This window comes from Protopterus annectens, chromosome 10.part0 (assembly GCF_019279795.1).
Source record: "Protopterus annectens isolate FY-2018-M chromosome 10.part0, PAN1.0, whole genome shotgun sequence".
Taxonomy (NCBI): domain Eukaryota; kingdom Metazoa; phylum Chordata; order Ceratodontiformes; family Protopteridae; genus Protopterus; species Protopterus annectens.
Genome location: NC_056744.1, coordinates 478,400,720 through 478,413,139, shown reverse-complemented (window position 1 = coordinate 478,413,139; position 12,420 = coordinate 478,400,720). Strand labels below are relative to the sequence as shown.

Sequence of the window (12,420 nt, the reverse complement as noted above, 5' to 3'; positions counted from 1 at the left end):
TCAGACGGTGCTAATGGTGGCTTCTCTTTCACCTCCAAAGGTATTGTCATTGACTGCCTTTTTTTCACGTGTCTTCTTCCTCTGACAGCCTTGCCACCCAGGGAGATTCTTCGGGCCCTAGGATTCATGACCTCTTCTATTCCATTGCTTCCTGTTGACAGACCGCATATGCGGAAGCTTCAGTGGTACCTCAGGTCAGTTTGGCTACAGCATTGTCACCCTCTGGATTTCAGTGTACCTCTCCTTCCTTGTCGCAAGAATGAATTTGACAAGTGGATTCACCAGTTCACTGTCAACCCAGTCCAGCCCTTTCAGCCTGCAGTTCCTTCTCAAGAGCTGTTCACCAGTGCCTCAGACAGGGAGTGTGGGGGGGGGGGGCTTCTATTGGTCACCTGAAAGTTCAGGGTCTTTGGCCTCCTCATCAGAAATTGGACCATGAGCTCTGATTCAGGCCCTTCAGGCTTTTCACTCCATGTTCTCTTCAGGTCCCTTGAAGGTGTACACAGACAGCACTACACTGATGTGGTATGTCAACAAGCAGAGGAGCTGCATATCTCATCTCCTCTGCAGGATGTTTTTTCAGACTTAGGAAGTGGCTCTCAGTTATCCGTTAACTCTTCAGGCAGTATACATTCCTTCAGATTACAGTCTAGTGGCTGACTCTGTGAACAGGTCCAAACCACAGGCTCACAAATGGATTCTTCACAGAGACTTGTTTCTGGACATTGTCCATTGGTGGGGTATTCCTCAGGTAGATCTTTTTTGCCTCTCCTCTGAACAAGCAGCTTCCTCTCGTGTTCCAGAGTACCATGCCGTCTGGTGTGTAAGATGGAAGCTCTTTTCTTTCCTTGGAAGAGGATGTTTCTTCATGCTTTCCTCACCTCTTCCTTTGCTTCCTTGAGTCCTGCAGAAGATTTATCTGGACCACCCAAAAATCTTGCTAGTGACTCCCTTTTGGCCAAGACAGCACTGGCTGCCCCTCTTAACTCATCTGGCCAGGGGCAATCATCACAAGTTACATCACCGGTTGTGTCTCCTTACACAAGACAAGGGGTCTCTTATCCATTTCTACTTGTCCACTCTGCAACTGACACTGTGGGTGATAAGGTTTTGATCCCTTTCAGGCACCTCTTTTCTGAGGACATGCTGAGGCTTTTACAGGAACCAAGAAAAACCCTCAACTAGAAAATCTTATTTGTCCAAATGGAAAAGATTTTTGGTCTTGTGCCTTGCTTGTAACCAGGACCCTTTTTCAGTGGAGTCCCTCTCGTCCTCTCTTATTTGTGTGAGTTGCTCCAGTCTGGTTTGGCCTTTTCTGTGAAGGCCCATTTTTGAGTAATTTCTTTGTCTGCCCTTGAATCTTCCTTTGACTTGTTTTAAGGTAAACAATTTCTTAAAGAAGTCCTACATATTAGGCCTCAAAGAAAACCTATTCCTCCTCCTCCTCCTCCTCATTGGGACCTTAATTTAATGATGGAAAAATTGACTCTGGCTCCTTTTGAGTCTACAGATTCTGCTTCTTTGCAATATTGTACCTGGAAGATTGTTAGCTGCTGGCTCTTACTTCTGCTTAGAAGGTTTCTGAGCTCCAGGCCCTTATGGCCATTCCTCCTTTTTTTTTTTTTTTTCTCCTGAGGGACAGGGTGTCCCTTCATACTAGTCCTTTTATGGCCAAGGTAGTAAATGAGTTCTCCTTGAATCAGTCTGTGTAATTTTTCCCTTGTCCTCGGTCTGCTAGTGAGAGGGTCCTGCATACCTTGGATTTGCACAGACAGTTCAGGTACTGTTTGGATAAAATTAGGACTGTTCATAAGTCCGATCAGCTTTTTGTTTCCTTTCATCCCAGGTCTTTGGGTTTGGCTGTTTCTAAGCAAACCGTCACCTACTGGATGTCTAAGGCCATTTCCTTTTGCTCTTTTCATGGCAAGTCTCTGCCTAATTTTGTTAGAGCTCATTCCACTTGGACTGTTGCCTCTTCTGATGCATTCTTCAAGGGGTTGGATATCATTTCCATCCTTAGAAGCTGCTACTTGGTCTTTTGTCCATACCTTTACTAAGCATTATGAGTTTGATATGGTTTCTAGCACTAGAGCAGGTTTTGCTAAAACCATTTTATGTGGGTTTGTTGAGGGCTGTTCTCAGCCCTCCACCTCCCACTCTGTTTCTTGAGCTTTTTTACTGTCTCTTCTGTGTAGAAAACTCCAACAGTGATATAGAAGTACATAGCAGAGTTGTGTAAAATCTTACTATGAGTAGATGTCCTTCTCTTCACTGTTGCAGAATTCACTTCCTCCCTTCATCCCCCTCTTGTTTGTTCTGCATTTTTTCTTTCTGGATACGGATTAACTTAATCCTATGGATACTGTTCTCTTCTGGTGCAATTCATTTCTGGGTACTTGCATCCATACTTCCCTTTTATGTCATACATTCTGTGCTGGCAGCATAAATGTGATGTACGGCACATGCAAGATCAAGCTTTTGCATACTGGCAGAGCATCAGGCTGCCCTGTGTGGGAGATCCCTTCTATGTAGAATACTGTAACAATGAAGAGAAGGGCATCTACTGATATAAGATTTAAAACAATTTTACTTTTGCAATGCAAGCAGACTCTGAACAGTTGCATCAGCAAATGAATGGGGATTGGAGGGCAAACTGAAGGCACATGGAATGAGGCCAAGTACAGACAAGATAATGACAGCAAATAGTGAAATCAAAAGAAACTGAAGATTAAGATAGAGGGCAAAGCAGGTTAATGGCATCAAATATTGGGGAGGTGTGGTTGAAGAGGAGGGAACTCTGAATGTGTGGGTCAGAGGGAGATTCGGTGGTGCTGTCGGGGGTAGTCTGTGAATGTGATTGAAGAATGCCAAAGAAGTTGAAAAGTAAAGGTGCTCAAAACTGCAGTGTGACCAGTGTACCTGTATGGCACAGAAACCTAGTTAATAAAGGCACAGCATCTGGGGAAACTTGATGTGATAGAGGTGAAGTGTCTGAGATATGTACTAGGATGCACACTGTGGGGCAAACAAAGACATAAGAACATCAGAATGGAAGCCAAAGTAGCCCCAGTTGCAGAGAAGTTAAAGGAAAACAGATTGCATTGGTTCACTCACATATGCAGCAAAGCAGAAGACGATCTTTGGTGAAAACGGATGTGGGTGAGATGGGAATAAGGCAAGAGGAGGGGATCGGAATGCAAAACTATTCAGACAAGAGATTAATGGATTGCATAAGTGAAAAACTGAGACAGTCTAGCATAATTGTCTTTAAGATAGGAGAGTGGGCCTTTCACTCCTTTCTTGAGAGTGCCTTCTTTTCCAGCAAAGCACATGGCCATGATAGAGCCCTCCCTAAAATAAATGTTCCCTCATTGACAGTATAAAAGAGTCTTTCCATCAGAACAAGGACAATGGTCTTGTTCCAGACCATTTCTGGTTTACAGGAAAGATGTGCCATGGATGCCCACTTCAGGTTTCTCCAAGCTGAGCAGGTTTTTTGTGAATAATTTCAGGATGCTTACTTTTCAATGACTGCATTGCCTTCTATTTCTGGGTGCTCATAGACAAAAAAGGCATGTAATTGCATACCTCCATATTTTAGGAAGCAGGGAGAGTTTTTTCATTTGTTGGTCTCTTTTTTGCAAGAAGAGAACGTTTCCAGTCCACCTGTTTACTGTTTGAGCCATTCACTGCTTCTCCATTACTCTTGCTTAACTCTATTCTCTGCCACTTTAGTGTGTTTAGCATCTAAAGTGGTACTTGGTAGACACAATCTGAAGAAGACTTAGCAAAATCATTATACTTGCACAATCCAGTGATCCACCACACTGGGGATATTTCTGAATCTGAAGAAATCTAGTCTCATTCCTTCTGAAACAAGTGCTTTTTAGGGGCTGGCTCTTGTATAATTTTCCAGGCTGCCTCCCCATAAGAAAACCATTGTGATGTTAATTTTCTCTTTCCAGTCAATCCTGCAACTGGCTGAGACTGCAGTGACCACACTAAAGGATCTGGGGTGCATGCCGTCTTCCATTCTCATTGTCCCCTTGGTGAGTTTACACATGGAAACTCAGTACCTCAGAAGTCTGATGACAACTCCTTCATTCTCTTGAGAGGGCAATCCCTTTATTTCCCCACTCCTCAAAAGAATTCTATTGGTGGGTGATGCAGGTGACAGCCAATTAAGGAATGCTGTTGGTGGAACCCAAGAGGAATGCTAGACGCTGACCTTAGACATGACCCGATTTGGAGTACACATACAGGTGCCTTAAGGGCCAGTCAAGGTCACCTGGAATAAGGGACATGGCCACTTCAGTCCAGTTTTTATGACCAAGATTCATCAGTCTTTTGAAATTTTCAACACTGCAACATTCCAGAGAAAGACCAGACACTCTGTGGTAACTGCCTTTGGCCATTTCTAAAAGAAGGGAGACACACCAATGCGTGTCCTAAGGGGGTCACCACAATGATCTGCTATATCAGCATGTCTTCTCATAGGTCCGCCTCTTTCTTTACATTTACTTGTGAAAATATTATTGAAAGTGGTGTTACATACCAAGCCTCCCAGAAAACTCTTTAAGGTCTAAACTTTTTCTTGGAAAAATTAACTGTGGCTACATTTGAACCAGCTCAACAGACTGACCTGATGTTCTTGACATGTAAAACTGATTGATCAGACCTCTACAAGAAGAGTGTCTGAGTTGTAGGCACTAATCTCATTTTTCATAAGAGTTTCCTTAAGAATTAATCCTTTTACACCTAATGTGTTTTCCAAGTTTACTGTTCTTTTTCCAGAGATCAGATGCCCCAAACCTTAGATGTCCATAGACAACTCTGATACTATCTTGACAGAACTAAAACTTTCAGGAATTCTGATCAGTTCATTTCTTGTGAAGGTAAGAAGAAAGGACAACCAGTGTCAAAACAGGCTGTTTTTCAAATGGTTGTTTTATGCTATTAACTTTTGTTTTACCCACCGCAAGGCAATTTTAGCCAGGGTCAAGGCTCACTCTACCAGAACCTTGGCTTCTTCTGTGGATTGGATTGTAGAAGTACTCAGCAGCTTGGTCCCCTGTGCATAACTTTTACAAAGTACTACAATTCCTTCTCCAGGTCTAGGGCAACCTTTGCTATAACCATTCTCCAGGAGCTCCTGGAACCTTGTCCTTCCTTCTCTCAGTCAATTTAAGCTGCATTAAGCAAAGTCTACCTATATAGCTACTGTCACAATGAATGATATGATGAATTTACCATAATGGTAGAACTTCAGATGGTCACTGCTGATGTAGCTGCTCCCTCCCCATCCCCCTATTTTTGTATGTTTTATTGCCAGAATGAGAACAGTTGTTTACTCTCCTGGGCTAGACCCCTGAAAGGATCAACTTTCGCTCTCTCTCTCTCTCTCCCCCTCTCCTTCTCTGTTGATGTGAAAGCTTTGAAGGGCTTGGCACCCAAACCACTATTTTTCTTCATCTGTTATCACACTGACTTAAAGGGTTGGATATGTGGAAGACGATGTTAACAGTTGTCCAGCTTCCAAAGCTTATGTACTTAGGAAGTAACCAGTGTGCCTATGGCTACTGCAGCAGTGGTCATACAAGTATCTGCTCTTATGGTAAGCTTACTTATACAACTGCTTTTCTTCTCTATCAGATTCTGATTCTCAGTCTTTGGGAATAGGATTTAGACGGGGTAGTCTTTCTCATATTCTCTCAATACGTGATGGAAACTAGAATTCTAAAGAGCATGTTTCCTCAGGTTCTTATCTTGAAGAATGGTCTTTTTCTAATTATGTTGCCAAAATGAGGGATTTTTTTTTGTGGGAACAAAAAGATGCATCTGAATCTCTTCAAGGATGTTCTGATTTATTACAGGTCGATTTTTCTTGACCTCCACCAATTCCCCTGTTTTGCTAGCCTTGGAGGGTGCCTTTTTGGCAGCCTGCACTTTTTCTGTTAACCATTTGCTTCTAAAAAGTCTGATAAATTGTAAGTTTCTTTTTTTGTAGCTCTAGGGCAGATCCTGCAGTAGTTTACTTGTTAAAGCCGGCTGAACCAAAGTAAAATGCTAACTTTCTTTTTTAAACCTTTTGCTCTGTTTCCTACGCATATGCCAGTAGAAAGTCTGGCCGCACAATGGTATTTCACCGGCCACCCTTTTTTTATTAATATACAATCGATTTACAGTGGACATGCTGGTTGGGCTATTCAGTCAGTGTGTTCATTTTTGAATAGTAATGAGCTCTTATTGTATAATTTGTATAATTTTATAAGAGAGGTTTGCTGCAGTCCTTTTTCGAAATATGAATTTCCAGTGCATTTTGTTCACCGATGATGTAGGGAAACAAGTGCGCAGATTGCTGCCGTCTTTCACTTTGCAGCAAAATTTCTCATCAAACTTTCTGTTGACTTATCTGTGATTGTTTTGTATGCGATCATGTAGATTACCAAGTTTGCAATTATTTTAGATCATAACATTAAATTTGAAAGCTCACTGAAATTGCTCAGGAGTTTTTGCTTTTGAATACCTCTTTTGTGAATGACAATTTTTATAGGTTCATAGGTGTTTATTAGGATAATGACCACAAGGGCCTTTATAAGCCTAACCATGCATCCCAAATCTCTGACAGGTTCTGATACTCTTAATTAGTATAAGCGGGGGCTTGGGAGATGAAACATTTATAGGTTGCCTGTGTCCATTAGAGTCATAGCTGCAAAACCAGGGATGAATTTCCTGGATTTTCTTTCTCTTCAGAACTACACTGTTAAGTTCTTATCTTGCTTTCTGTGTTACTAATTGTCTTGTTTAAAAACTATTGTACTAAACGTTTTTAAGGAAATTGTTAGTATTTTATCACTTTGCCCAGCATTGTGCTGTGGTAGGTGATTTTTACAGATTTTGTTTATTATGCGATTTGTGATGCTTTCATTATTTCAGTACATTTATGCCACAGGGTTTATAGATATAGAAAATGTATAATGTCTTAAATGAAGAGTGGGTGTCACTGACGGTTTTTAGTAATGTGAGAAACGTGCTACTTTTATTACAGTGGAATTTTTCATTTATACAGGTTCAGACAGAAGTTTTGCAGAAGAGGCAGAAAGAAAAGAAAGCCATGCTAATGGAAATTAAGAAATATCAGAAAGGTGAGTTAAACGACATCTATTTTGCATAATTTTTCTTTGTTTAACCAGGAGAATGAGCTGATCCATGCACCCTCTTCAATCGCATTTTGTGCCAAAATGCAGAAACAAAAAGAAGGCTAAGATCTATACATGTAAATAATATTTCCAGTAACATCAATTTACAGTATAATTACATAAAATGTTATTGATGGCATACACTAAGGGAACATTTACAGCAGTTAAGGTTTAAGCAAATGCAACAAAGAGGCTGGTCTTGTGTTAGCTTTTTTGACAAGAAGGTGACACCCATTGTCAGGAAAACAAACAAGCACACTTGGATGTCCTTCATGGATGCATCTGCAGTCATAACAAGTGGGTTGTCCTGTCGTCAGGCAGCCCTGCAGTCGGCCGGATTCCAAAGTCCGGTCCGCTTCGCTGATGTCGCACTCCACCCGACGCCATCTCTGTTGGTCTTCGGTATAAAAGCATCAGCCGACGCCATTTTCCTCAGTCTTTCTTGCCGCTGCGCTCGAAGCAGAAGCTGTTCGCAAGTGCCGGTCGGTCGGATCCAGAGATTACTTCTACCGAATACTACTTGAAGACTTCTAAAGCTAAGTACCCGTTGGGGACTCTTTCTTGCCTCAGCCGATGTCAGAAAAAGTTAACAATTGTTTAACCTGTGGGAAACAAATACCTCATAAAGATTCCCACTCTTACTGTCTGCCTTGTTTAGGCCCAGCCCACGACGTAGCAGCCTGTTCGCCTGTGCTCTTTCAACCGACGAGCGCTTAGGCGTCGGTCGGAGTTTGCAGAACAGTTTTTCGGTACTGATTTTGCGTACATTATGCCGTCGGATCCTCCGACTACCCAATCTACCAAAAACGCAAAGATAAAGACCGACACTTTCGCGGTCCGCGGTTTCGGCGAAACCACGGTAAAGCAAACCGCGAGTGTCTCGGTTTCGCCAAAACCGAGAAAACTGATCAAAGTACAGCTGAACCTATTCTTACAACTGAGGCCCCTGCTACAACTCTTGAATCGACCTCAGAAATTGTACCCACTACGGTGGTTGACTTATCAGACACCATCCCTTGGATGTCTCTACCCCAGCACGTGGTGCTGCTAGGCCTCCAGCAGCCATGTCCATTAAGGCCTTCGCCAGGGCTAAAGCAGCCAAGACTACTAAATCAGTGCCTGTTAAACCCCCCCACATCCAGGCCCTCTTCTAGTTCTCAAATGCTTTCTTTGGCAGAAGATTTAATTTCTTTAATTAGAGGATCTCAATCTCACCCAGACAGGGCCTCTCAGCCCCCAGAGAAGAGACCTAGGGCAGAGCCCCCTGAGCCAGTGTCTTCTGATGATTCTGCTGATGAATCAGACATAACTGACCAGCCAGAGGCTCCCTTCTCCAATTTTGAAGATTCTGATGCTGAAGAATCCATTCCAGCTGCTTCCCCACCAGAAGAATTCTCCTTTGGGGAAACCGTGCATGCCATGCGAGAACAGTTCCAATGGCAGCAACAGGATTTTTCAGACTCCAGAAAAAGACTTAGGACCTTTCTGCACCTCCCACAGCACAGGCCCTTGGCTATACCTCCTGTTCTCTCTGTGGTGGATGATGCTTTCAATGATGTTTGCTCCGCTCCAGATTCTTTACCCCAGCCCCTGCCAAACCAGACAGATTTTACAGGGTGCCAGATACTCATCACCACCTTTACAAGGCCCCTCTTGCAGACCCAGAAACTATATCCCAGGGTCCCAAGGCAGTAGCCGCGACCACAGCTAAAACCCTATTCCTTCTGAAAGGGAAGCAAGGTCATTAGACAGATGGGGTAAAAGGTCTACACTTCAGCTACTCTCTCAGCTAGAGCTTTAAACTGTCAGTTTCACATGATACAATACCAAGAGTTTATGCTTGATCAGTTAACTAAAAAACTAACCACTGATGAATCTCTTGATAAGAAATATGTATTAGAGATGGTAAATAACATACAACAAGTTAGCAACCATTCCTTAAAATGTGGCTATGATGCACTGGAGGCTTCATTTAGATCAGCCATGACAGGCACAGTGATAAGAAGGCATGCATGGCTAAAGGAACAAGCTTTACCGGATCATGTTAAAGCTAAGTTGCTAGATGCTCCTATGGACAAGACAAGTTTGTTTGGTACACCTGCCCAGCAGGTTATGAAGAAAATGGAAGAAAAGGCAAAATCTGTTCAAACTGTCAAAGATTTCTTGCAGGTTCAACCCCAAGGTTTAGCAGGAACTGGCCTGCCAAAATTGGTCCTTTCCTGACTCCACAAAATTTCAAAGGGGCAGGAATAGACGTTCCAGAGGCAGAAACCAATCCAGAGGAGGGGCCTACAGAGGACGACAGTGGCAAGGTAACAACAGAGGCACAGACACAGCCACTGCCACTACATCAGCACAACCACAGTGACTTAATCCTAACTCCGCCTACCAGGGAACAAATAGCAGCTCCTCTAGGCGGAAAGTTAACCTTATTTTCAAAGAACTGGCACTACATAACAAAAGACAAGTGGATTTTACAAACCATAGATCAAGGTTACCGGTTTCACTTCCACACTTTACCAGTCAAAAGAGGAATGCCAAATCTACCTCCAAATCAAAAACAGAGGCTCTACGCCAGATAATGGAGTTAGCAAACATGAGAGCTGTGGAAAGAGTGCCAACAGCAGAACAAGGAAAGGGGTTCTATTCCAGACTATTCCTAGTTCCAAGAAAGGAAAAAGTTGGAGACCAATTCTCGACCTGTCCACCTTAAATACATACATCATTGTCCCAAAATTCAAAATGCTGACCCTACAGCAACTTCTTCCCATGCTGGGCAAGGAGTCTTGGCTGGTAACTCTAGATCTCAAGGAGGCATACCTGCACGTCCCCATTCGACCAATCTGCAGAAGATACCTCAGATTTCTTGCAGGATCAGAGCACTATCAATTCTCAGCATTGCCCTTTGGCTTATCTACTGCCCAGAGTATTCACAAAATGCCTGGCATCAGTAATCGCCATTGCAGACTACAGGAATTCAAATTTACCCATACCTGGACGACTGCCTACTACAAGGGGACAACAAAAGCAAGCTGACAACAGATTTACAAAGGGTCATTTACTTGCTACAAGGACTGGGATACACAGTCAATTTACAAAAGTCAAGGCTGATACCATCCCAAACAAGGACATTCTTGGGCTGAATTGGACACAGTACAACAAATGGCATTCCTGACTACAGAAAACAAAAAGAACTTCCTCTTTACTTCTTGGCACTAACAAAACTGAACAAGTTAACAGCAAGAAAAGTTCTGCAGGCCTTGGGCTTCATGGCATCATGCATAATCTTGGTCCCATTTGCCAGACTACATATGAGGAAACTACAGTGGTACCTAAAGAATTTATGGTCCCAACACAGACACAGTCTAGAAACAGAAATCCCACTAATTCCATGCTTAAAACAGGAGTTCCTATGGTGGGCTCAGGCATGCCAGTCAAACCCAGGCCTACCCTTTCGCAGATGTCAACCAAGCCAGACCATCACAACAGACGCTTCAGACCTAGGATGGGGGGCCCACATGCTGGACAAATGCGTGCAAGGATTGTGGACACAGGATCAACTTCACCTACACATCAATCTAAAAGAAATGCTGGCAGTAAAACTGGCAATCCAAAAGTTCAAACCATTCCTCAAAGAGGGCCAGTTGATGATAAGGACAGACAACACCACAGTCATGTGGTACATCAACAAACAGGGAGGCACTCATTCATACCCCCTATGCAGAATGACCTTGGAGCTGTGGACCCTGGCACTCAGCTACAACATTCAGTTACAGGCAATATTTGTACCGGGAAAGACAATACTCTAGCAGACATATTAAGCAGAACCACTTCGATGCCCACGAATGGAAGCTGCACCCGGACATCTTCAAGACCATCTCAAAGAAATGGGGAATGCCACAGATAGACCTATTCGCATCACCTCTCAATCACCAGCTCAAAAATTCTGCACAAGGACATTCCACCCACTAGCATGGAAAGTGGACTCACTCTCCTTCAACTGGAAAGGCCTAACAGCATATGCATTCCCACCTCTTCCTTTGATACACAAGGTACTACTAAAAATCAAGGAAGAACGTCCAAGGATAATCCTGATAGCTCCAAACTGGCCAAGACAACACTGGTACCCACTACTGAAGAGCATGTCTCGAACAATATGTGGCCAATACCCCTGATGCCTTTGATGTTAACTCAGAACAACTACAGCATCATACATCCAAACCTAAAACGCTGCAACTGACTGCATGGAACATCACATAGCAGCAGCTAATCCAGAACTTTCCCAAAGAGTTAAAGACATTATTCTTGAAGCACGCAGACCTTCAACAAGAAGGAACTATGCTGGAAAATGGAAAAGGTTTGTCATTTGGAGTAATGGAAAGAGGAAAAGATGTGTCAAACATAGATATGCCTAACATTCTGGAGTATCTGGCGAACTTCTTCATTCAGGCCTGTCCTACTCCTCCATCAAGATACATGCATCAGCTATTTCAGCAGAATACAGCTTTGATCCACCTGTTTTTCGCACCCTTTGCTCAGGCAGTTCCTCAGAGGAATCAAGAATGTAAAACCTCCAAGGAAACCACCATTGCCAGCTTGGGATTTAAACTTTGTGCTAGAAAAGTTGACACTATCACCCTTTGAACCAGCAGCAACAGCAGACCTACAACACCTGTCATGGAAAACTGCTTTCCTACTGGCAATTACTTCAGCAAGGAGGGTTTCAGAACTACAGGCCTTAATGGCAGTGCAACCCTTCCTAATCTTCCACCAAGATAGAGTGTCCATGAGGACTAATCCTACATTTATGCCCAAGGTGGTATCCAGAGTATCTTTAAACCAGGCAATCCACCTACCTACCTTCTTTCCCAACCCACAAAACAGAGGGAAAGAATACTGCATACCTTGGATGTACATAGACAGCTACGCTACTACTTGGACAGAACAAAAATAGCAGAAAGACTGACCAACTTTTTGTAGCCTATGCAACAGGAAGGGAAGGAAAAGCTATTTCCAAACAGACAATCTCCAAATGGATAGGAAATTGCATACGATACTGTTACTCCTTCCATGGAAACCAATTCCACAGAACATAAGACCTCATTCTACAAGGGCAACAGCCACTACCACAGCCTTCTTACGAGGAGTGGCAACCAAAGACATTATTGAGGCGGCTACTTGGACCTCCGTGCATACATTTGCCAAGCATTATAATTTGCCT

General features: G+C 43.1%; 1 protein-coding gene across 1 annotated transcript in view; it reads left to right on the top strand.

The window, feature by feature from the left end:
• Positions 1-12,420, top strand: part of EBNA1BP2 (EBNA1 binding protein 2) — a 352,840-nt gene that overhangs the window by 229,392 nt on the left and 111,028 nt on the right. The window contains exon 6 of the mRNA XM_044085375.1: positions 7,070-7,145. Within this exon, the coding sequence (XP_043941310.1) occupies positions 7,070-7,145 (76 nt within the window). The remainder of the gene's footprint in view (positions 1-7,069; positions 7,146-12,420) is intronic.